The sequence below is a fragment of the Bos taurus genome, chromosome 15, assembly GCF_002263795.3.
Source record: "Bos taurus isolate L1 Dominette 01449 registration number 42190680 breed Hereford chromosome 15, ARS-UCD2.0, whole genome shotgun sequence".
In the NCBI taxonomy this organism is placed as follows: domain Eukaryota; kingdom Metazoa; phylum Chordata; class Mammalia; order Artiodactyla; family Bovidae; genus Bos; species Bos taurus.
In genome coordinates this window covers 21,523,257-21,547,741 of record NC_037342.1, presented here as the reverse complement: position 1 = coordinate 21,547,741, position 24,485 = coordinate 21,523,257, and the positions used below count along the sequence as shown (strand labels likewise).

Below are 24,485 nucleotides of genomic sequence, written 5' to 3'. Positions count from 1 at the left end.
TTGTTCCACTAAAGCCTTGCCATTAACCAATGAAATAGACTGCTGTAAGTAATTATCTTTAGATTACAGATCAGAAAATTTATAGGCAGTGTAAAGACTGTCAAGGTCACAGAACTAGTGAGTGACGAGGCCGGATTCTACTAGACCTGCTCGGGCTGTGCACGTAGAGAGGGGAGGTTGGGGTAAGGATGAGAGTAGCAGTGGCCATGAGCTGCTGTCCTGAGGAAGGTGACTGAACACATCACGCTGGAGGCGATATAGGAGTCCTGTTTTGAAGGATGACAGGAAATCAGTAAGCAGATAGGATAAGGGGTCTCGTCGTTGAGAGGCAAAGCAAAGGCTCAAATGTGTGGACAGCATGTCACAGATGTGGAAATATGCAGACAGGAAAGCTGGAGGAAGGAGCAAGGGCCAGGTTATAAAGAGCATTTTTTGAGCCAGGCTGAAGGAACCTGGACTTTGTCCACTAACAGGAAGTGGTTCTTTAGATGGCTATTAGCAGTGTAGATGTATTAAAAGTGGCATTCTAGGAAATTTAATCAGGGGCTGAAAATGATGGTCAGAAATGGCTGGTGTGGTGAGTGTATGGGCTGCTGGAGCTTCCCAGATCCACGATACAGGTCTGATGGGCTCTCGGTGGGGTGGGGTTGGGGAGGCTAGCAGGTGACATTTATATCCACCTCTATTTGGCTTTGTGTTGGAGCCTGGTGAAGGCTGATACCTGCCCTGTGGGTACTAAGGGCTGCTGGCCACCTGTCCTGGTTGTACCGATTCCCAGGGCTCCTTCTCTCTTTTCTTCTTTATCGCCAGCCTCCTCATTGATACCCATGTGTAAAGAGGGGCCTGGCATGTCTCCCTCATAAGGCCCTATTTACAAAGGAAAAAAACCCTATGTCCTTAAATGATTTAAGAGGTCATTGTATAGGTTCAATCCTAAAGCCTGTAAGAATTTGTGAGGAAGCAATATTGAAACATATATCTTTAAAAACATTTGGCTTGCTTCTATAAAGCCTAGATTATAGAGTATTTATTTCACAAAGAAAGAGTTGATTTGGGGCACCTTAGCTCCAATATCACCATCTCAGGTGGAAGTAGGGACTATGTGATTGATATAAGATGGAGATATGATAGTATGAAGTGCTTTGACTGATGCCTTCAAACATAGAGAGGTAAAATGAAGACTAAAAGAGACCTGTTTAAATTTTCTCTTGGGAGAAGGGAGTTCACCACGAGCACACCATGTATTTTTGTAATAGTGCATGTAAATAACATAGATTTTGATATTGATTACCTTGGTGCAACAACTTAATTTCTTTATAATAAAATGTCATAGAGAAATTCTGGAAGATTGCACATGACCCTGGGAAGTAGAACAAGTAGGAAGGGAAGGTCAGTAGACTTAAAAAAAATTTATACAGTTTTATTAAGCTTGAAATTTTACCATGGGTTATTTTTGTAATTGAAACTAGTTAATATAAATTAAAAACCAGAATTTAGGTCTTCTTATATCTTTATTGTAGATTTCAAAATTAAAAAAAAAATCTGTGGTTCCAACTGTCTTACATTTCTGGTCTATGAACTATTTTATGCCCTTTGGAAAGTAACACTGTTATAGAATTCCAAACTTCTGACAGTTTCTTAAAATTTTACTGTTAAAACTTTCCTGCTTGGCACAAAATTATGTCCAGGCTGCCTCTGTGAGAAAGTTATTTCTGTTGCCTGAGTTACAAAATGAAACACATTTTTTTTTCACCCGTGGGTCTTGGCGCGCCTTTGGAATGCTATTTGTATTTATGTAGATCGATAGCTAAGTTAGAATGACAGGAGCTACTGGGATGCACATTAATAAATGGTATCGTACATTTTGGCCAGAACGAAATGTGCAGAACTTCAGCTCTGCCAGATGGACTTGCCATGGCTGTTTCACTGAAAAACTTGATTACTTTTCAAGCTGAGTAAAAGAATTCACCACCCGGAAATATTTTAAATTTCATGACATTAAAAACAACCACTACAGAACCAATAAGACAGCTGAAAAAAATAAGGTGCTTGCAAGAAGTTGGCCTTTATTAATATTATTTTTTAAAAAGTTTCTGCAATTGTGAAAGAGCAGGTGGTTGGGTGGGGAACATGGACAACCCTGGAAATCTGGTTCAGTTCTCCGAACAGGCAGGACTGTGGGCTAATTAAAGTCAGACAATGGGCCATTTTGTAATCTTTAGATAAAACATTCATTCAAATGAATGCCAGGGATATAATACGTACTTCTATATTCAAACATTGGCGTTTTGAGTTTACAGGGCAGGCATTGCCTGCTCCGAAAATGTTTCTTTCTTTCTTTTTAAATTCTTTCTGGGCTCAGAAGGGGGTTAGTTGGCAATGTTAACAAGCAATATGCAAAGCACTGTGCTATGAGAGTGAGCGAAAGGTGTGGGGGAGCATTCCCAGGGTAGACACTGATTCCCTTTATCGATAACCATACAAACATTACAAATGAATGGATCCTTCCGCGGGCAACTCAGAAAAAAGTAACAAGGGCAAGTGAGATGTACTCCTTAAGGAAAAAAAATCATATTTTCCCCTAAGAATTTAATATTCAAACATGACAAGAACAGGTACTTCTAAATTGTTTTTTTTTTTTAAGTAAGAAAAATAAAACATTAGCAAAGCAGGAAGATACACACTGGGCCATCTGATGACCAATTGCAGTGCCCAGGGAAGCAGGAAATTCTTACTAAAGCCAGACTACATTATAGGATGGGTTTATAAGAGTTGAAGAGATGAAAACTAATTTTTACGGTAAATTTTTAGAAATCATAGAAGAGCATGAAGATTTCTTGTAATAGCACTTGTCCAGATAATGGCTGTGGTGTCTTCCTTGAATTTATAAATTTAAATTTATATTTAAAGCATGGAGGAGGATAGGTGGGCATGGCAACCCAATATTCCTGTCTGGAGAACCCCATGGATAGAGGAGCCTTAAGGGCTGCAGTCCATAGGGTCATACAGACTCGGACAGGACTGAAGAGACTTAGCCTACATGCACAAATCAGTTTGTGGGCTTATTCACACTCTGTCTCTTCCTTTCACTTAGAATTTTCATTGTTATTTAATACTACCATTAGAATATCAAAGAGAAATAGCACAATATATATAAATTGCCCAAGTTTTAGAAAAGTTGGGAAATTATATCTTGATTATATCTGTCTTTAGCATGGAATTCTAAGACCCACGCAGGAAATGAGATTCTTGGTAGTCTGTCTCTCTCCATCTTTTACCATATATTCATAAGAAGATAAGAGCAGAAGGAAATTACCCTCCCCTTTCCTTACTAGCTATTTTATTTATTCAGCATATGCATATGATTCTTGAGTGTGTACAACTGTGAGAGAGTGCTGGAACACCATGTAGGTTGGGAGAGCATCTAAGAGGTGGATGACCAGAGTGAACTGGTAAGCTCAGCATTTCCCTGAGCCTGGGGTCTCTTCCAGCCTTCAGAAAGGAGCTGAGATGGGTCTCCTCCTCCTTGGGTGGGAGAGTGGCATATTACATCTTGTCCCAGGAGCGAGTCATGTGCTACCAGCCTCTCAGGTCAGGTCAGCAACTTTCAGAAAAAAATCAGACTTCAGCTGAAGGCAGAGCAGAGAAGCAAGCTTCAGGCAAGAAGAGGAGGTCAGAGTGAAATGGGTTGGCTGAGGCAGACCTAGAGAGCTCAAGAAGAGCTGGAGAGAGGCTTCTGTGAGGTCTGTGTGGTGTTCTTGGACTCTGGCTCCGGAAATGCTTTCCTCTTTTACAGGGAGGGCCAGGTGCCATGCGGAGCCCAGGGGAACAAGAGTCCAGGAGAGGTGGGGGATGGCTGAGAGGAATGACACTCGGGTAGCAGGTTCTGGGATGCAGCTAGAGATAGGTTCTATCAGGAAATTAAGTCCGGTTTCTTCCAAGATGTCTGGGTGTCAAAGGAGAGGAAGGTCCTGGCTCTGGTTTGGACTGGGTATGGCATCATCTGAGCAGTATACAGAATCACTGCAGGGACAGGCCGGGAGACAGACTTGTGGCTGAGAAGGGGTAAAAGACACGATGGGCCACGACCTGTGTGGAGTGTGGAGGGTGGGCGCAGGACTGAGCGAGGATCCGAAGCAAAGTGGTTATTTATTCCCAAAGCTCGTCCTTCCTTGGACCAGAAATGTAAACTTAAGGAGGCAATATGGTGGGTAAAATAAAGACTGTGAAGTCCAACAAACCTGGTTTCAAATCTATGCTCCACTGATTCCTACCCCATTCTTAGTTTCCTCATCTGAAAAATAGATATGAGCATCATCCTCTTAAAGCTATTGTGCTCCTTGTTGATAAGTGACATTTACTCTAAAATGAATAAATTAAAATATTTGTGACGTCTTTACTTTGGAGCCTAGAAGAAATGTTAGCTATTATTATTAAGAATTCTTATTTACCCCAAAGAAAAATTGAGGGGACAGAAGAGGACTCAGGCCCAGAAGTCACCTCAACTGTTCTATCCATGCCAGTCTTTGACTAGATATTTAAGCTAGTGTAGAACATTTGCACTCCATGTAATTGTTCTTGCACCTCATGTGATTTTTCTATTGCCTATTTCCCTTGCAAACTCAATTTGCAACTCTAGCTGAACTAGAAGAAAGGAGATTTATCTTTCTCAAAATAAAGACGGGATTACAGCTTGGCTTTGGTAGACCCATCAGGTTGGGGGTAGGGTGGAACACATTCTGAGGTTGGGAAAATCTAGCAAAGCAGAAAGATAAACAGCTGTATACCCAGTGGGGAGAAGGGGGACACATCAGAAACACTATGAGTACTGGTCCCCTCCCCACCCGTACCATTCATATGATTATATGATCCTTTGTAATTGAGGAATTGTAGACTCTTGCCTGGAAAATCCCATGGATGGAGGAGCCTGGTAGGCTGCAGTTCATGGGGTTACAAAGAGCTAGACATGGCTAAGTGACTAAGCACATGTAAAAGGGAGGAGTGAGTGGTGTAAGGCTGGTGTTGCTGAGTCAGAATAAAAGTAATGTTGCTGACTGTTGCTTCCATTGTTTTGTCATTTCATTTGCTCACAGTGAATCAATTTTTCGAATCTACAAAAGGCATCCCATGGCCTTTCTAGTAGCCAGTTTATTTATACAGTATTAGGATTTGTAGGAATGATGACAGAAGTGTCTATTCACCCAGGTTGCTGTTCAGAGCTCACCACCACCTATGGATATCTTCCTTTTCACAGCACACTAACATGACAGATAACATTTATCAAATGCTACCATGCTCCAGATACTAGGAAAACCATAAAAGCTGCCATTTTCTGAGCACTTAGAACATACCATGCACCATGTACCAGCCAACCAGAGGCTATGGGCATAGAGGGGAGTGTCTGGGAGACCTCTGCAGGCAAGACTAGAACTAAATTTTGAAAGGTCACACACCACTTCACTTCTCCACCATTTGGACCAAGAGGGTCCACCCACTGCATATCACAGAGTCTCTCCTCTCCCTCCGGATGGTCACCCCTCCTCGCGTTCTTTTGAACTCTGCCGCTCCTCACTGCCTATCTAGTTTTCTTCTCTCCCAGCTCAGCTCAAGGCTCACGCTCCTCCAAGAAGTCTTTCACCTACCCTGACCATGGCTTGCTCGCCCTCTTTGCGACCTCTGTCCTGCTCTCCAATGGTCACTGTCATGTTTGGCACTTGGATACCAAAGCTGTCTTTTAATTTTTAATCACTTATTTCATGCGTAATTCCTTCTCTAAGCTGGACTGTACATTTCTTCAGTTCAGTGAATTTCTTATATCATTTGAATACTAATGTTCATTAGATGAAGTATTTGATGCTCTAGCATTGATTGAACACATACTAAGTGCAAAGCCCTTGACACATGTTAAATCTAACACAATAACTTTGGGAGGCAGATATTATCATCTTCCTTTGACACTAAGATTAAAGTACTTTTACAGTCATCATACAGTTGGCAAATGGCAGTGCTGGGATTTGCATTCAGCTCATCTGGATCCAGAGTCCAAACTCTTCATCATGCTATGCTGCCTGTGCCTTAGATGAGAAACCCCTGCGAATCTAAGCACTGAGCGTTCTCAGATGACAGAGTGATCTGAAACTTCAGCTCAAGGATGCTGGAATTGGAATATGAGCTGGTTCTCAGAGATTGAGATATATTTCAAACCATAGCGAGATGGGAACATTTGAAATACAAATAGTAAAGAAGTAAGGGGACGGGATAAACTGTTAAAAATTTGAGTATTAAAATTGAATACTGAAATAGGACCAACCAAATTCTGCTTTTATTGACAAGGACAGAGGCCCAGAGAGGAGAGAGGAATTCCTGGAGACCACTGATGGCCAGAAGGAGGGGATTCAAACAGACCTAGGAGGGAGCAATTTCTTGTTTAACACCAAAGAGAAGTCTCAGATGTGTTTTCCAAAGTTTCAGGGAAATCAAAGAAACTTTGAGATGCTATAACATGCAATTTTTAATTGCCTATTTTCATTTTTTAATACTTCATGAGAAACTCAAATGCAAATCACAGATACGAACATCATGTTTACATTTGGTGGTAACCGAAATGCGCATGTGACTGGTGCCACAAAACAGCAGCTGGGAATAGAACAAAACAAATCTCTAACTAGCAGTCCTGATGGAAAGACAGTTGTTACAGATGGAGCTGGACAATGTGCATCTGTTCTACAGTTAGAGGTCGCCGACCTCTTAAGGAAGATCAAACACTTTCATATAATCTATGTCATAAACGTATTATATGACTTCCATTCACCTTCTGTTCTTCCAGTTTTTTCCATCAGTATCTACTATTGTCATGCTTCTTTTTGCGTTTACAATGTTTTACTTCCAAAAATAATCAGGAAAGGGTGATTAACCAAGATACCCAGCTGACAGTGCAGCCTTATCCTGTATGTTCTTGATGTAGAGATTTTAGCAGCTAATTTAAGTGTAAGGATTCAGGAACATATAGAAAAAGAAAATAACTGTAACTGTTGATGCTTACTATTTGGAAAGCAGATACTTGAGTTTAATATAAAAAGGATCATGTCAAGTGGAAATAGATTTTGGTCTGTATATGTATATGATATATAATTCAAGGCTGGTCTAATCCAAATATCTGTCTCACTTGGGATATAGCTCCTCAACATTTTTCTCAGTTTGGGTCTTCTAACAACCACCAGGAGTCATCGTTTGTTTTTCCTCTGGTTTATGTAGAATATTAACTTAAAATCACTTTCATATCTATTTCCTTATTGTTCATCACTATAGCATTTTGATGAATGAGCAGAACAGGATAACTACTAGGATGTCCATAAACCAATAAAATAGAGTAAACATCAGACCCTGATTACGAAGCCCATTCATAAACCCCCATACTGCACCGTATTCCCCCATTCCACTACTCAGGTTTAACTCCAAGCTGAGCTCCGTTTCCTACTTATCAAGTTTAGAATTTTTCCCCTCTTGCAACTTTTGTATATTCAATAATTTTAAATGAATCCTAATCATAGTTTGAGGAAAAATTGATTAGACAGTTCAATAGCCTGCAAACTGTTCAGCGGAGTTCAAAATGAAATGAAAAATTGTGGCTATTAGATTTACTACCTCTTCTTTTTTAAAAAATATTTGATTATTTTAGTTTTATTTATTTATTTTAGCCAGGTGTACTTTTAAAATTTGATTAATTTTTAATTGGAGGATAATTATTTGCAATGTTGCGTTGGTTTCTGCATATATCAACATGAATCAGCCATAGGTATACATATATCTGCACGCTCATGAATCTCCCTCCCACCTCCCACCCCATCCTACCCCTCTGGGTTGTCACAGAGCACAGGTTTGAGCTTCCTGTGTCATACAACAAATCCCCACTGGCTCTCTAATTTAAATATGGTAATGTATATGTTTCCATGTTGCTCTCTCAATTCGTCTCCCCCTCTCCTTCCCCCGCTGTGTCCACAGTTGGTTCTCTTTGTCTGCATCTCTATTCTGGCCCTGCACATAGGTTCATCAGGGCCATCTTTCTAGATTCCATATATATGCATTAATACACTATATTTGTTTTTCTCTTTCTGGCATTTCATTCTGTATAATCGTCTCTAGGTTCATCCACCTCATTATTATGGCTGAGTATTATTCCATTGTGTATATGTACCACAGTTTCTTTATCCATTCATCTATTGATTCTTCTTCTTCTTTTAAATTTTACTAATGATAACTGAGAGTTACTGAAATTTGTTGATATTGTTAAAAATTTTCAATGAACAGTTTTTATGAAATGTCATTGAAATAGTGTAATTGAAAACAGTGCAATATAAACTTTGTGCTAGGAGGTGGTGAGTGGCTCCTATTTTGAGTGTTCTAGTCGAAAATCTAGTAGTGTAGTAAGGAGTAATCCAGAAAAAATTTGGAAAAAAAAAAAGGAAGCAATTACTTAAAAACAGATATACATGATAATAGTTATGAAACCACAGGATTATGGCTAAAATGAACAGAAGTGGTTTTAAGTTCAATCTTTGGTGAAAGTCTCTTTTGAGGCAAGAGATTTTTTTTCCTCTTTGATTCCTACTGCAAAAATGTGAAAATATTTCATGGTATCAAAAACAGATGTTTGTGAAGGAAACTGTGGTAAAGATGAGTCAACATAACCCATGTGAACTTATCCAAGGGCTGTCACAGAGAGCAGAAAAGCAATTTGGGCATCAAATAGATGCCTCCTAGAGAGTACTTATCTGAGGGACACAGTTTTCGTATCTGTGTACTAGTTTCCTAGAGTTCCTGGAACAGATTATCACTACCTGGGTGGCTTAAAAACACCAAAATTTATTCTTTCATACTCTGGGGGCCGGAAGTCCAAATCGAGGTCTTGGTGGGACTTGCTTCTTACAGGGCCTCGAGGGGAGCACCCACTCTGGGTCCTCCAGCTTTGGTGTCTGCCTGCCTTCCTTGCTACGTGATCACAGGGCTCCAACTCTGCCTACTTGGTCACAAGCCACTTCTTCTCCTGTGTCTCTTCTCTTCTGTGTGTTCCTCGCAAATCTCCCTTCTGTAGAGTACATGGGGTTGCATTTAGGGATCACCTCTTTCCTAAGAGGGTAAGTGCCTTCACTCAAGATCCTTTGCTTAATCCCATATTTTGCCACTTAAGTGAGCATTCACAGGTTCCACAGGATTTGCTGTAGAATCTTTTGGGTCTGTCTTCTGGCCTGCATGTGTGCTAAGTCACTTCAGTTACATCTGACTCTTTGCGACCCTATGGGCTGTACTCACCAGGCTCCTCTGTCCATGGGATTCTGCATGCAAGAATACTGGTGTGGGTTGCTGTGCCCTCATCCAGGGGATCTTCCCAATTCAGGTATGAAACCCACATTTCTTACATTGCCTGCACTGGCAAGTGGGTTCTTTACCACTATTGACACCTGCAAAGCCCTGTTTTTTGATCTTGGATGATATATACAGAAAAACAGTATGGTAGGGCCCCTGATCTCCTCAAGTTAACCTTTGACTGGTTATTACCCACATTATCAGTAGCAAATTTTGAACACGTGTAAGGATGACTTTCCTATCTGAACTTATCTAAGATATCAGACTCATTGTCACCTAGTGAACTGGGATGAAAAAGAGGATGGAGTGTCAGTATTACTCAAGCCATTAGAGCCCCATAGGTGCTGTCAGTAATGTGATTCTCCATGTTTCCTGCTCATTGAGTTGTGTTTACCACAGGGACAGAAAAAGTTAAGAGTTGGTGATTAATTATTATGCTATCTTTCTTGGAATATACAGATATTTTGGAAGAGTGGTTGAGGTGAAATGTGAGCAAGTAGATGGTAAAATTAATTCATGGAGATACCTAAAGTCCAAATAGTCACATATTAGAACTGTGTGCATTTAATTATCCACATGTAAAATATCTTTGAAATGAAGATGAGAGTAAGTTACTAGCAGTGAGACACTGAGTAATATATGACAACAGGAAATTAGGGCTGAGTTCATAATGCCTGTGTACCTGATGCTTGAGAAGAATGACCAGAGTCAGAGCTGTTTTTGCCCCTTTCCAGTCCTTTCTATATGATATATTCTCTTACGCTTTGATTTCCTTTGCATGTGCTATGGTCTGAATGTTTGTGTCCTCCCCAAACTCACTTTGAAATCCTAAGGTCCCAAGTGATTGTATTGTATTAGGAGGTGGGGCCTTTGGGAAGCGACTTCGTCATGAGGGTGGAGCTCTTATGAATAGGATTAGTGCCCTTATAAAAGGGCTCTAAAGTGCTCCCTGTGCTCTTCCACCAAGTGGGGACACAGTGAGAAGTCTGCAACCCGGAAAAGGGATAGGGCCTTCACCAGAGCCTGACCATGCTGCAACCAAAACTTGGACCTCCAGCCTCCAGAACTGTGAGAAATGTTTTCTGTTCATAAGCTTGGCTTCCCAGGTGGCTCAGTGGTAAAGAATTTACCTGCAATGAGGAGATTCAGGTTCAATCCTTGGGTTGGGATGGTCCCTTGGAGGAGGAAATGGCAACCCACTCCAGTAGTCTTGTCTGGAAAATCTCCTGGGCAGAGGAGCCTGGTGTGCTACAGTCCATGGGGTTCCAAAGTGTTGGACACAACTGAGTACATATGCACACAAGCTACCCCATCTCATCTATGGTATTTTGGGATGACAGTCCAAATGGATGAAAACTTCATGAATCAGAAATGATTCTACTCCAGTCCACATTGGTTTTTCCCTTTAAAAATGGTGTGGAATTGAGTAACAGAAGATTTGCCACTTGCTAACTGTAACCTGCAAATAATCCCTTCCCTTCTTTTGTCCTCAACGTTTTCAGCTATAAAATGGAAAACCACGTCAATATCAGTCTCGCAGTGCTAGTGTGTCTGTCAAATAAGATAACACACAGGAAGTGCACTTTAAACTGTGCTTATGTAAATAGTGTCCCAGTCTTCATATCACGTGGCCATGCTGCCTGATCTTCTGTCTTGAGCATTCAGTGTAGTGCTTGGTTATATGGTTTTATATTGTTTAAATATATACGCATTTTTCCTTTCCACCAGGTTATTTGATGTTTAATGGCACAGACCATGTATTACATGGTGCCTATACCCACTTCTGTATAACATTCACAGTGTCACCGGGTCAGTGACAATAGCTCAGAAAATTCTTATCTGGGTAGAGATAAGAAACTTGGCTGGGGGGAGGGGGTTTGATAGTTGCCCTTTGTTCTGTGGTGAAGTTCTTATACTGTGATGTGCAAAGAAATCACTCAAGGAGCTTGTTAAAAATGACCATTCCCTGGCCCCAGCCCTGTAATAACTCTATGTTCATAGACATGGTACAAGGACAAGGAGTCTGAATTTTAAAATTACAATATAATATGACTTATTATTGTTTATATTATGTCTTTTAAAAAAGCTAACGCATCAAAAAAAATGAAGAAAACACAGTCACAGAGCTTAAAAAAATCATGTTAGGGAATTTTTAAATAAAAATATATTTACCTCCACCATTTGAATAGGAACCTCTTTGTCTTGTTATATAATTCTGTCTGGTACAGCGCCTTATCGTTGTGTGTGTGTATCCATGACGATGTCGAGGAGGGAGTCATGCCCTGACTCACGGGGTAGACACACTATCAGCTCCTTGTCTATGGCATCGTGCTCATTTTACTCTTATCTTCCCAACTGACCGTGCACCTGGGACTTTAGCAAGTTTCACAACCCTAGCGGTAGCAGTGGCCAAGCACTCCACATTGCATCCATGCAGCTGTGGTTCACTCAGAGTAGACCCTGAATTCTCTCTGTCTCTCAAAAGACTTGATTCATAGGGACACTTTTAACTCACATCCCAGATGATCCTGAGGAAGTTCTAGAAGAAACATGGTACTAGGAGCAGACGAGAAGCCAATTATTCAGATTTCTATTTATCAACTAAGCTCCATTTGTTGAACTAGAAGATAAGAGGAGGTTCCAAAGAAATGAAGACCTCAAAATAAAAGGGGTTCTTAGATGGCAGGAAATTGAATCTGGAGTCAGTTCACTTGAAACATGTCCCAGAAGTTTCACTCTGCAGCAGTGTTGAAGCTGGTGCTGATGTTCGGAGTAGAACACGCTGGAAGAACCAGTTTGCACTGCGTCTCAGCTCCTGTGCTTGGTGCTGTATGTGGACCCTCCTTTATTCTTGGTCATCTGTTCCCACGTCCTGACCCTAGCAATGCCCTGGGGGATGTCTGATATTCATGTTGTTATGTTTCACCCAATAAGGTGAGTGATTATATACCCAACTGCTATCTCCATTCAAGAATCATTGTTGGAGATTTGGGTGTAACTAACTTAAACACTGTAGGTATAGAGCAGAGCTATTTATGAAGACAAGGGTGACAGACAGAGATTTTAGACTTAAGACAATTCCTACCAGGATTTTAAAATCTGATTTTGCATGTTACAGAGAAGTTGTTTGTTCATAAGTTGCCTCTATCAGATTTAGAATAACATGGGGGTGAAGGTCTGCCTGCAGTGTGGGAGACCTGGGTTCAATCCCTGGGTCAGGAAGATCCCCTGGAGAAGGAAATGGCAACCCACTCCAGTCTTCTTGCCTGTAAAATCCCATGGATGGAGGAACCTGGCAGGCTACAGTCCATGAAGTCGCAGAGTTGGACACGAATGAGTGACTTCCCCTGCTGTGGGTGAAGGTCAGCATTATTTCTACCAAATGAACCTTTGCTAGTTCCTGACTGGAGTAAATGGAAATGTCAGGATACATCATCCTTTCATGTCCATGAGCTGAAGTGGGCAACCTATAGATTCATAGAGCTCTTGGATTCTTTGCTCATAGACTGACAGATGTGCCATAATGTTAATAATAGTCATTATATAGTGTGTGCCAGTTCAATGGAGACCCCGTGGACTGTAGCCCACCAGGCTCCTCTGTCCATGGAATTCTCCAGACAAGAATACTGGAGTGGGTAGTCATTCCCTTTTCCAGGGAATCTTCCTGATCCAGGGATCGAACCCAGGTCACCTGCATTACAGGCAGATTCTTTACCTTGTGAGTCACCAGGGAAACCCTGGCTAACACTTGCTATGGAGAATATCAGACTCAGGAGGTGAGAGACTGGTGTGAAGAAGATAAAAGGAAGGGGAGATAACTAACCGTAATAGAGGACTTAGTTCCCAAAGACTTTAGAACGTATTTGACTGAGACTTACATTAAATCTTGAGTTACTTGTCTGCCTGGATCGTTTTTCTGCCAGTAGGTCTTTCACTGTGTGCTTCACTCTCACTCCTTGATACACTCGTTTGCTGTAGTCTCCTGGGACTTAAGCAAATGGAATAGTAAGAATCAAATGTAGATGGTATAATTAGGTTAACCTCTCTAGGGATGTATTCAAGGGCTAATTTTTGTGATGTTATTTTCTTATTAGAATGGTAGACTTGAATTTGAAGTGGTTTCAACAGAGGTCATTTATTTAGTCCTATTGCCTGGTCTCTGATAGAAACCGATCCAAGATTTGCTTAAGTGAAAGAAACACTTCTCCTTCCTTTTTACAACAGCTCCTCAAAGTGTCCTCTTTTTTGTATTCTTAATTTGCCAAGATTTACTCCTGAAAGATTATAATTTATGCTCTAATTACAAGATCAGGGATTGGATGCAACTTGAAATAATGCTTAGCATATGATGCAGAAGTTGGATTTGCATAATTCAGATTATAGAGTGACATTCTTGCTGCATCATCTTCCTACCTGATGTGGGTGAACAGGTCAATTGAACTGTTTTAAGAAAATAATGTTCTAAAGAAGGAAGTTATTTTTAATCTCTTCACGGTGCTAATCCTTAATGTATTTTTATTTTTTCAAATTAATTTATTTATTTAGTTGCAACTAGTCTTAGTTGCAGCCTGTGGGATCTACTTCCCTGATCAGGGATCGAACCTTGGCTCACCTGCATAGGAAGTGTGGAGCTTTAGCCACTGGACAACCAGGGAAGTCCCCTACTTAATGTATTTTTAATTTCTGAAGTTAAATACAAGGCTACTTGTGTTATTTCATTTGATTCACTTCACAGATGAAGAAACTGAGGTCTGGGGCTAAGTTATTTGAAAGGCTTCATAGCTGCTAGTAAACTGAGCTAGGATCCAGATTTAGGTCATATTGTAGCTCGAATTACCAAAAAATCTTCACTTTTCACCGCGATGAAACGACAGAGAGATAACAGACAATAGACAAAAATATTCCCCCGATGTTCTGAAATTGGCGCCACTGTTGCTGTAAGCAGTGACTTCATTGTCACTGAGGGTGGTCAGGCAGGGACAGAAGCACCTTTCGTCTGGAGTGTTATAGAAAGCGTTTAAGCACTGAATTAGCAGTTGGACTACAGGAATTACAAGATGTTTTCTAACTCTGAACTCCTTGTTCTATAGTAGGTTGGTTGGTTTCAATTCATTTTAGTTGAGGTGTTGCTGGCTTACCAGCACTTTCAGCAGGCACAGAACTCCGCATTAGTCTGTACGGCATAGAACCAAAAAATCTTCTCTAGTCTAGGATTGACTTATGAGTCAAATCTTATTACAAAAAGAATAAAAAGAAGAAAAGAAAGAAGAAACCCAAATCAAAATGAGAGGTAGAGTGGACCGTTGGGTGAAAGAGGCTGCTGACCTGGCGATCAGTGCTTGCTGACTTCGTATGAGCCACTGACTTGGGAAAATTACAATTTCTCAGCCCTGTTTTTTTTTCATCTGTATAATGGGTATAATAATCTCTCTAAAACTGACTGCAAAATTTTATAAGATATGCGTATGAAAATGTTACAAAAAGTACCAAAGTAAATACAAAATGTCTGTACACAATGAGGGAGACAAAAAAAAAAAAAAAAAAAACTAGGTTCCAAGACAATTTATCATTCAATTCAAATAAAGTTCACATGCAATCTGATTTTGGCAAAACAAAGTTATTTAACTGATCCTTTGGGTCTTATTTTGACAGGATTTTGTCTATGTATCTTTTTTTTTTAAATTTTATTTAATTTTTAAATTTACATAATTGTATTAGTTAAAGAGGCTTGAAGTATCTCTTTCAAATCAGCCTCAAATTGAAAGCTTAAGGATTTTATGTTTGTTCCAAAGGAATCTAAGTATTGCTCTTAGAATTGTGTCTGAGGCCTTATTTTGGGGGAAAACTCTAAGGGTACATTTATTCATCAATAATTTATTGAGTATTTTTTATGTGTCAGGCATTGTGTTAGAGCTGGGAATACAAAAGAACATGCTATCTTGTGGGAGGCAGGAAATACTCAATTATAAGGCAAATGTGCTAAGTACAAGTACAGAAATATGCACGAACAGAATACTCAGAAAAACAGAGCGTGTCAGTTCTTCATGAGTATGGGGACGGATTTAGGGAAGGCAAGGCGATAGTAGAGGTGGGTATGATGATAATGGGCAAGAACAATCCAGGTATGGAGGGCAGCAGGACAAAGGCCTGGAGGCAAGACCAGAAGGAGGGAGAAATGAGGTTGGGGAAAGGAAATGAATGGGCCTCAGTCATAAAGTTTCTCGTGGGTAAAGGAGTTCGGGCTTCATCCTGTCGGCAGTGAGCCATTGGAGGCTTCTGAGTATGGGGGTAGTGTGGTTAGATTTGCATTTGAGATAGACTTTTCTAACAGCTGTATGAAGGGTGGATTCAGATTTAAGAATCACAGAGCCACAGGAAGAACAGTCAGCAGGACTCCAGGATAATTCAGCCAAGAGATTGTGGGGTCTGAGTAAGGGTTGATAGGAGGGCAAGGAGAGGACAGCTTTGGAAATTATTATTTATATGTAGGAGGGAAAGGGTAGGGAACATTCAAGGGTGATTCTCAGGCTTCCACCATGGGATTGGTCTGGGTATACAAGCTTCAGAGCCATCATAATGCCAGTAGTAATGAAACCAAGAAAGAGAATAAACTTTCTTGGAGTGTTTGCAAATTAGAACCATACCATTGTGCATGGGCTTCCCAGGTGGCCCTAGTGGTAAAGAACTCAGCTGCCAATGCAGGAGACAATCCCTAGGTAGGGAAGATCCCCTGGAGGAGGGCATGGCAATCCATGCCAATATTCTTGCCTGGAGAATCCCATGGACAGAGGAGCCTGGAGGGCTACAGGTCACAGTCAGACATGACTGAAGCAGTTTAGCACATGTGCACCATTCATGACATGAATCAGCCAACCAGAGGGATGGGATGGGGAGGGAGGTGGAAGAGGTGTTCAGGAGGATCACTATTTTGGGAACTCCTACAATGATGATTCCTGACACACTGTTTGGGAAGCTGTAGACCAAATGATCAAAGATAGAAGCCTGGGGAATATCCACATTTGAAGAGTTGTCAGAGGAGATGAAGGGGATCCTAGTGAAAAAGAAATGGTCAGAGAAGAACCAGAAAAACAACAACAAGAAGAGAATAAGACGTCACAGAATTGGAGGGAAGGAATTTTGAGAAAGAAGGAAAAAGAATGAGATATAGAAGAATTGTCCAGGAAGATAAGAACTGCAAAACATCCATTGCTTTCACTCCAGTGGTTGGTGTTGACTTAGTAAGATCAGTTTTGGGAGGGTGAGGCCGCCAGAAGCCAGGTACTAATGTCAGAGGCAGAGGGGGAGACAGGGAGACTACTTCTTGAAGTTTGAAGTAGAAAGGGAAACAAGAGGTTGGATGATCAGTGGAGAGAACTACAGGGTCAAGGAGAGGTTTGCGTATGTTTTTTTATCCATTTAGTGAGTTCCTGGATAGGAGATATTTGAGAATTTGAACAGGAAGAGAGAGGGACTGAAAATTTAGGAAAGGGGAAAAATGATGGAAGGAGATCTTCAAGAGGAAGCAAGAAATTGGGGTCAAGGGCACAAACTGGCTTTCAATCTTTGAGCCTGGAATAAAGAAGGGCAGGGGAGGGGTGGTGGTTGGAGCATGTGGTCAGTAACTAAGATGCCTCTGGTGCCCATCTAGCAGCCTGGTATATGAGAGTGATTCAAGCACTAAAATTGAGAACAAAACAGGAGTCAAAGCAAGACAGAGAAGTCCAAGTGAGAGTACACACCAGTGATCCTCAGAGTGTGAACCTTGGGTCAGGAACAGTAGCATTAGCTAAGAATGTGTTAAAAATGCAGGTTCTCAGGTCCTGCTTCAGATATACTGAATCAGAAACTGTAGGGGCGGGCCCAGCAATTGTGTTTTAACAAGCCCTTCGGGTGATTCTGACGTTCTCTGAAGTCTGAGAACCAAAGATATACAAATGAGTACGGATTTTATGGAGAAGGCAATGGCACCCCACTCCAGTACTCTTGCCTGGAAAATCCCATGGACGGAGGAGCCTGGTGGGCTGCAGTCCATGGGGTCGCTACGAGTCGGGCACGACTGAACGACTTCACTTTCACTTTTCACTTTCCTGCATTGGGGAAGGAAATGGCAATCCACTCCAGTGTTCTTGCCTGGAGAATCCCAGGGATGGAGGAGCCTGGTGGGCTGCTGTCTGTGGGATCTCACAGAGTCGGACATGACTGAAGCGACTTAACAGCAGCAGGAGGGGTTTTATAAGTTTTCTGTGGAGGCGGGGGCCAGCTCTAACCTAGGCATTCCCAGCTGAGAAAAAAGGGGAATGTCTGGCTGATTGATGGAGGTGTGGACTTGGGTCTGAGAAGTTTGGGGTGAATGTTGAAGAGGTCGAGGCTGACCCTTTGTGTGTTTGCAGACTGTCTTGTTTTTACTTTTTTTGGGAAGGGCTTTTTAATTGATGGGTTCAGATACTACACTTGATCTTAGCCAAAAGGCCGAGAAGCGATTAATTGATGGGTTCAATCTAAATTATTTATTTATGTTTTATATGTATGCCAAAAAGCCTAGAGGAAATATACCTACTCTAAATAAGTTTAACAAATAACCACATGGAGACTAATAGAGGGATAAAATTCACGAGATGACAAACAAACAGATCAAAACGTCTGAAGTTTTGCCATAAAAAAATCAGTCTTATGTGCTGGTTGGCACTGACTTTAGTGCAAAATATGGGGCTATATGCCACAGGGGATGCAAAATAAATTTAGAACTTATAACAGATGTCCTCAAAGACATCTTATTTTAGTGAGAGAAATAGACATTCACTTGTGAGGGATTAAGGGAGGGGGAAGAGTGTGTTTTGGTTTGTTGATGAAAACTTTGTGGGAAGGGGTGGGACTTAAGCTCGATTCAGACTGACGTGGATAGGTTAGGAGGAGGGAGAAGGGTCTTGTATATTAGACTTGGCATGAGCAAAGACAGAGGCAGGCGGGAAAGAGAAAGGCATGTGGAAATAAAGGGAACAAACTAAGGTCACTGGAATTAATGGATTTAAATGCCATCAATATGTAGATGAAGTTCAAATGGGTACCCTTAGCCCAGACCTATCCTGGACTTTAGACCTCGATGTCCATCTTTTCTCAGATGTATAGTAGACATTTCAAACTCCAGATACCCACCTCTGAACTTTGTTCTTCCCTCTATATTTGCTTATCTGAAACCTTCCTGTCTCGGTGGTGGTGGCGGTGCTGGGCTCAGTTGTGTCCGACTCTTTGCAGCCCCATAGACTGTAGCCTGTTAGGCTCCTCTGTCCATGGAATTTCCAAGCAAGAATATTGGAGTGGGTTGCCATTTCCTACTCCAGGGATTCTTTGCAACCTCAGGATCAAACCTGCATCTCTTGCATATTCTGCATTGGCAGGTGGATTCTTCATCACTGTGCCACCTGGGAAGACCCCTTCCTATCTCAGTTGATTGGCAACTTCATTCTTCTGATTGCCCAGAAGCTATAGAATCACTCTTGGTTCCTCTCTTTTCTCTCATAGCCCACAATCCATCCTTTAGGAGTTTCTGATGGTGCCACCTATGAAACAGACCAGAATCTGCAGATTTTCCTCCAGCTCTACTGGTAATCTGTTTGTTAGTCACTCAGTTGTGTCTGACTCTTTGCAACCCCATGGAGCCCATGAGGCTCCTCTGTCCATGGAGTTTTCCAGGCAAGAATACTGGTGTGGTTAGCCATTCCTTTCTCCAGGAGATCTTCTAATCCAGGGATTGAACCCAGGTCTCCTGCATTGCAGGCAGATTCTTTACCATCTGAGCCACAGGGAAGTGCCTCCCCCGGCTCCCCGCCACCACCTGCTGCTAATATCCAGGTACAAGTGACTGTCATCTCTCATAAAGATATGGCAGTAGCCTTCCAACCCATCTCTTTGCTTGTATTCTTCCTCCATCCCCAGTCTATCTCAACACAGCAGCCAAAGTAATTCTTTCTAAAACAAATTCCAGTTGCCTCAGTTCTCTTCTTAAAACCACACAATGGCTCTCCATTTTACTCAGAGTAAAAGCCAAGGTCCTCACGATAGCCCAACATAAACTTGTGCCCCCACACCTCTGATCTCAGCTCCTGATACTATATGTACTCCAGACAGTTTCTGAAACACATCAACCACACCACTTCTGCCTTAGGACCTTTGCATTAGAGGCTGTCCCCTCTAGCTGGAATATTCTTCCCTCCATCACCCACATGACTAAATGCCCTTGTCTCCCCCAAGATTTGGCTCAAATGTCATTTTCTCAAGGAGAACATATTTAATTTAAAGTTGCAATTACCCTCTTCTACTTTTTCTATGTGGCACTTGTCACTTTTTAAATATCCTATGTACTTTCCTTATTTATTAAGTTTATTGTTAATTGTCTTCCTTTTCCTTGCTAAAGTGTAAGTTCCGCAAGGATGGGAATCTTTGCTTGTTTTAACTCATTGGAACATTTTAAGTGCCATTGCCTAGAACAGTACTTGGCACTTAGTAAAGTGAAAGTTGCTCATTTGTGTCAAACTCTTTGCAATCCCATGGACTATACAGTTCACGGAATTCTCCAGGCAGAGTAATGGAAAGGCAATTAGTAGCCCTCCAGTAAATATCTGTTGAAAGTATATATATATTTTTTTGGTTGAGAATAATGGAAATATTGAATATCTTGAAAATCAGGCTGTAAAATTCTATTCTTTAGGTTGTAGATGGTGAACATCACTAATCCTTTTGAATAGGGGAGTATTATGACTTTACCATATTTAGAAAGAATTGGAATTCTGGGGGGAAGATTAATCTAAGGGCACACCTCAGGATGGGTTATGATGCAGATGCAGAGAGGATGGGAAATGATAACACAGTGACAGGCTAGCCAGAAACTTTGGAAATGAACAGGAAAGGGCAGGTTTAAGGAATCTTAAACGTCTTTTTCAAAAGAACACACACACACACACACATGTACAGACACATATTACTATGATTAAGAAGAGAACCCAAGAAGCCAGGGAAGATTGGTTCTGACATGGAAAAAAGAGTTCCGTTTTGAATATGCTGACTCTGAGGTTGTGGTGGCTTAATAAAGTGAAATTATCCTTTGGATAGATGAGAACTTTGACCAGGGTTAGAATTGTATATCTAAGAAACCTCTCTAAAACTATGCTAACTAGAACTATGGAAATAAAGTTCTTCAAGAAGACTTTTTAGCAAAAGGAGTAGAAATCCAAGCCCTGGGAAAAGGTGATAGTTCTGATGCCCAGGGAAAGGGAGGGGATGGGGATGGTCAAGGCAGATGCGGGTGGGGGACAGGGCAGATATGTAGGTATGTGATGCTGTGGCATGGTAGCAACAGGGGCATGATGGAAAGAGGAAGTGTAGAGAAAGAGGAATAATCAGTGGTGTCAAGTATCTGGCACCTGCTGCTGCTGCTGCTAAGTCACTTCAGTCGTGTCTGACTTTGTGCGACCCCATAGACGACAGCCCACCAGGCTCACCCGTCCCTGGGATTCTCCAGGCAAGAACACTGGAGTGGGTTGCCATTTCCTTCTCCAATGCATGAAAGTGAAAAGTGAAAGTGAAGTTGCTCAGTCGTGTCCAACTCCTGGCAACCCCATCGACTGCAGCCTACTAGGCTTCCCCATCCATGGGATTTTCCAGGCAAGAGTACTTGGTAGGTGTTTAATAACTATTTGTGGAGTAAATAAAATGCCTTAGAGAATCTCAGGAAAATGGGGGCACAGAAAGAAGGCTGGAGATCTTTAGAATGTGGGGCAGATCAGTTTCATCTGGAGCATGGGTGTTAAGAAAACAAGGACAATGGGGATAAACCAGGCTCTGAGGGGATACAAAGGTTAATTAAAATACATCTTATTAAAACATGGAAACTTTACAATTCTTTAAACTTATTACCTAGATTATTTTTCCTGTTTTGGGGAATTCTGAAAGTTCCTTAACCTACCCTATCCTTTTTAAAAGAGGAATGATATTTAGAGTTTAAAAATATTGCCAATATTCCTACTTCCAAATCATTTCCCCCTTGTATACTGTGTCTATTTAAAGAATGCACACCTGTATAAACCAGGAGATGCTGAAGAGTTTTTATTCAAATATTCTAGATACATTCAGATCAGTTGTTGAGAAAACAAAGACGTGTTTCCAGAGAGAAAGCACAAGCAAATTTGTTAATAAGAATCCATGCATCCTTTCGAATTTTGGGGAAAAATTTCTGCATTATTATTGTGACTATGTATACTTAGCAAATTGTTTCAGTCACGCCTTTTCCTAATTCCTGTTCACTTTGAAGAAGAACTTGGTCCATAGTAGATTTAATGATGTTATTGCTTTAATATTGTTTCTGAAAATTTAAGTTTTTTTTCCTGTCAAATCAAACTCATACATTCTGCAACTTGTTATTAAAAATGTAGGATATTCCTCAATTGTTTTTAGTTATGAAATATAAAATACATTTATGACATTTGAAGCACCTTATTTTACTACTTTTGATGACAGTCTCTGGAATACATTTTCTTGCTTTTAAATTCTTTAGAGTCTCTAAGCAGGTGTGTGTTACATAAGGTAAGGGAATAAAAAGAGAGTTTGAAACAAAATGAGGATGAAACAAAAAACCATTCCATAACTTTAGAAGACAATTCATATTTTGAGTTACAGCATTAGACAATGGTAAAGTTAAGATAAGAGATGATGTCTCTCTGAATTGTAGTTCCTGATGGTATGAAACGCAGGTACACTCTCACTCAAGTAGAACAGAATAAACATCCTGAATGATGGATTACTGGTGAACAGCATCCACAGTGGTTCCATTTCTCTGCTTGTCAGGGAAGTGCCAAGAGTGAGGTCTTGGACAGGCCAGTGGCAATACAGTGAGTGGGCCCACAGTCTGGCTCAGGTGCCAGTTCTGGGGCTGTGGGTACCCCTCTCAGTCCCCACCAACCTCAGCCTGTCTTGTTCAGGACAAGAGCCCTCTCCCCAAGAGGAGGCAGATCCCCATGTAGGAATACAGTGCTACCTCCATGCCCACTCAAGGCTCAGTGTCTGTGGTTCTGCTCCTGGTCTGGGGAAATGATACTATACTAGTTTATTATGGGAAGCCTCCAGGAGAACACAAGGAAAAACAAGTTCAGCAACTAATCGGGAAATGTTCAGTATGTTAATTTATATATACTGCTTATGAAATTTCACTCTGAAATAAAGATGAAAACTTTTAAGGAAGTGGAGCTAAATTAGTTAACATGTGAGGATTTTGTAGAAGTTTGGTTTACCCTTTACCGTAGGCACCCACGAACCCCTCCCAGTAGTCACCCCCTGGCACTTTTTAAGCCTCAGAACTGGATCCAAAAACTTAAAACTTCCATTTATAACCAGTTCTGTACTGCAGGAGACAGATGCTCTTAAGGCTTTTAAAAAATCTTTTGGGATCAGTCTTTGAGGAGCAGTAGAATTTAAAAAAATATTAATTTTTCTTTCAAGCTACTTTACAAAGTGTTTAGAGAATATTTCTTCTATTATCATTTATTAACATTTACAATGCTAACTTTTAAATCTCAAGTTTGTGTCTGAAACACAAACTTGACACTAATATTAGACTAATACTGTTATGTTGACACTAATATCTGTATCCTCAGAGTGAACAATCTGGGAAAGATCTATATACAGCTTGAATTCGTGTAATAACAGCTCTTCCTTACCATGTGTACGTGGAAAGCCCTTCATCCTTAATCTTAAAAGCAAGATGCATGAATAAAAGATATTTCAAGCTGTCCATAAATGTGGATTCTTCTCCTTCATTTTCCTTACAGTTGAAAACTTGCTAGAAGTTGTTACATCTGATATACTATATGGCTATACTGGAAAAGAATGCTTTAATATCCAGGTTCTTATTTTATAAAAGTAATGTTCAGCATAATTGATCTTTCAGAAAACATACTCTCATGTACTTGATACAGCAAAATAAATCCGACAATTAGTAATTAAATGTGAACAGAATTGTGAAAATATTATCAAGAGTTTTAAGTTGTTGATCTCTGGTCTGTGTTTTGATAGCTTTTCATGCTCTAGCTAGAGTTAGGGATATTTCTTCTTGTCCTTTGCTTTCTGTTACAGCTTTGTGATGTCAAAAATAAACACTAGGATTCTCAAGTTTTAAAAAAAGTTTTAGATAATCGATATTGACTCACCACTTTCCATTCTGGATGGTTCTGGTAAATTTCTTTCTTAATGGCAACGTAGGATTTCAGGTGAATGGTGGATTTTCCTTGACAAGGGAGCCAGTCTTCTGGAAAGGTCAGCCTGATTCTGATGGGAAAGGCTTCTGTACATGGTAATGATGCTTCTGAAATGACTTGCTTTAGATTTGATTAAATGCAAATCCTTTGGTGTCTGTTTCTCTACAATTTGCATCCCCTGTGTAGATTATATATGAAGGTACTTTTTCCCTCCCCAAGTAGATTTTTATTCAGTAACAATGAGTTTCCATTAGGAACAAACTCTCTTAAACATTTATTATGGAAACAAGGAATCTATTATTTGTTTTATGAATAGCTGTGGAATTTTTTATCCTTTTTACATAGAGTTCGGTTTTGAAAAATACTGTACATGAAAAAAACCTATTTCCCAGTAGGGAATATAGTTATTATACTGTTAATTCTGTAATTATGAATACATGATGTTTATAAGCTAGGTATCTTTTAGATATAGATAGAATTCAGAAAGGAAGTTGTTTTTGTTTAGGAATAAAAAGAAAAATGAATGTCACTTTAATACAATGGGATAGCCTTTTTATTATATATAAAGCATAAATATCTATATTAGAGGTTTCTAAAACCTGGCAGTAATACAGAATCACTAGTGGAGCTTTTTACAAATACTTTCGCCACATGTATACCTGTGGCGGATTCATGTTGATATATGGCAAAACCAATACAATATTGTAAAGTTTAAAAATAAAACAAAAACAAAACAAACAAACAAACAACAACAACAACAAAATACTTTTGCCCAACCACACAGCCAATTCTAATTCGGAATCATTTGAACTAGGGCTCAGAGAGCTATATTTTGAAACAAATTTTTTTGAGTTTAAAAAAGTTTTTTTTTTTTTTTTT

General features: G+C 40.4%; 1 protein-coding gene and 1 pseudogene across 1 annotated transcript in view; both read right to left on the bottom strand.

Annotated features, from left to right (window-relative positions):
• POU2AF2 (POU class 2 homeobox associating factor 2) overlaps positions 1-23,696 on the bottom strand; it is a 38,207-nt gene extending 14,511 nt beyond the window's left edge. Inside the window, exons 1-2 of the mRNA XM_024975737.2 lie at positions 23,559-23,696; positions 13,242-13,351 (exon numbers count right to left, since the gene is read on the bottom strand). Coding sequence (XP_024831505.2) covers positions 13,242-13,351; positions 23,559-23,568 — 120 coding nt within the window. The 5' untranslated portion in view covers positions 23,569-23,696. The remainder of the gene's footprint in view (positions 1-13,241; positions 13,352-23,558) is intronic.
• On the bottom strand, positions 17,780-17,844 carry LOC112441680 (uncharacterized; annotated as a pseudogene).
• Positions 23,697-24,485: the final 789 nt, after the last annotated feature.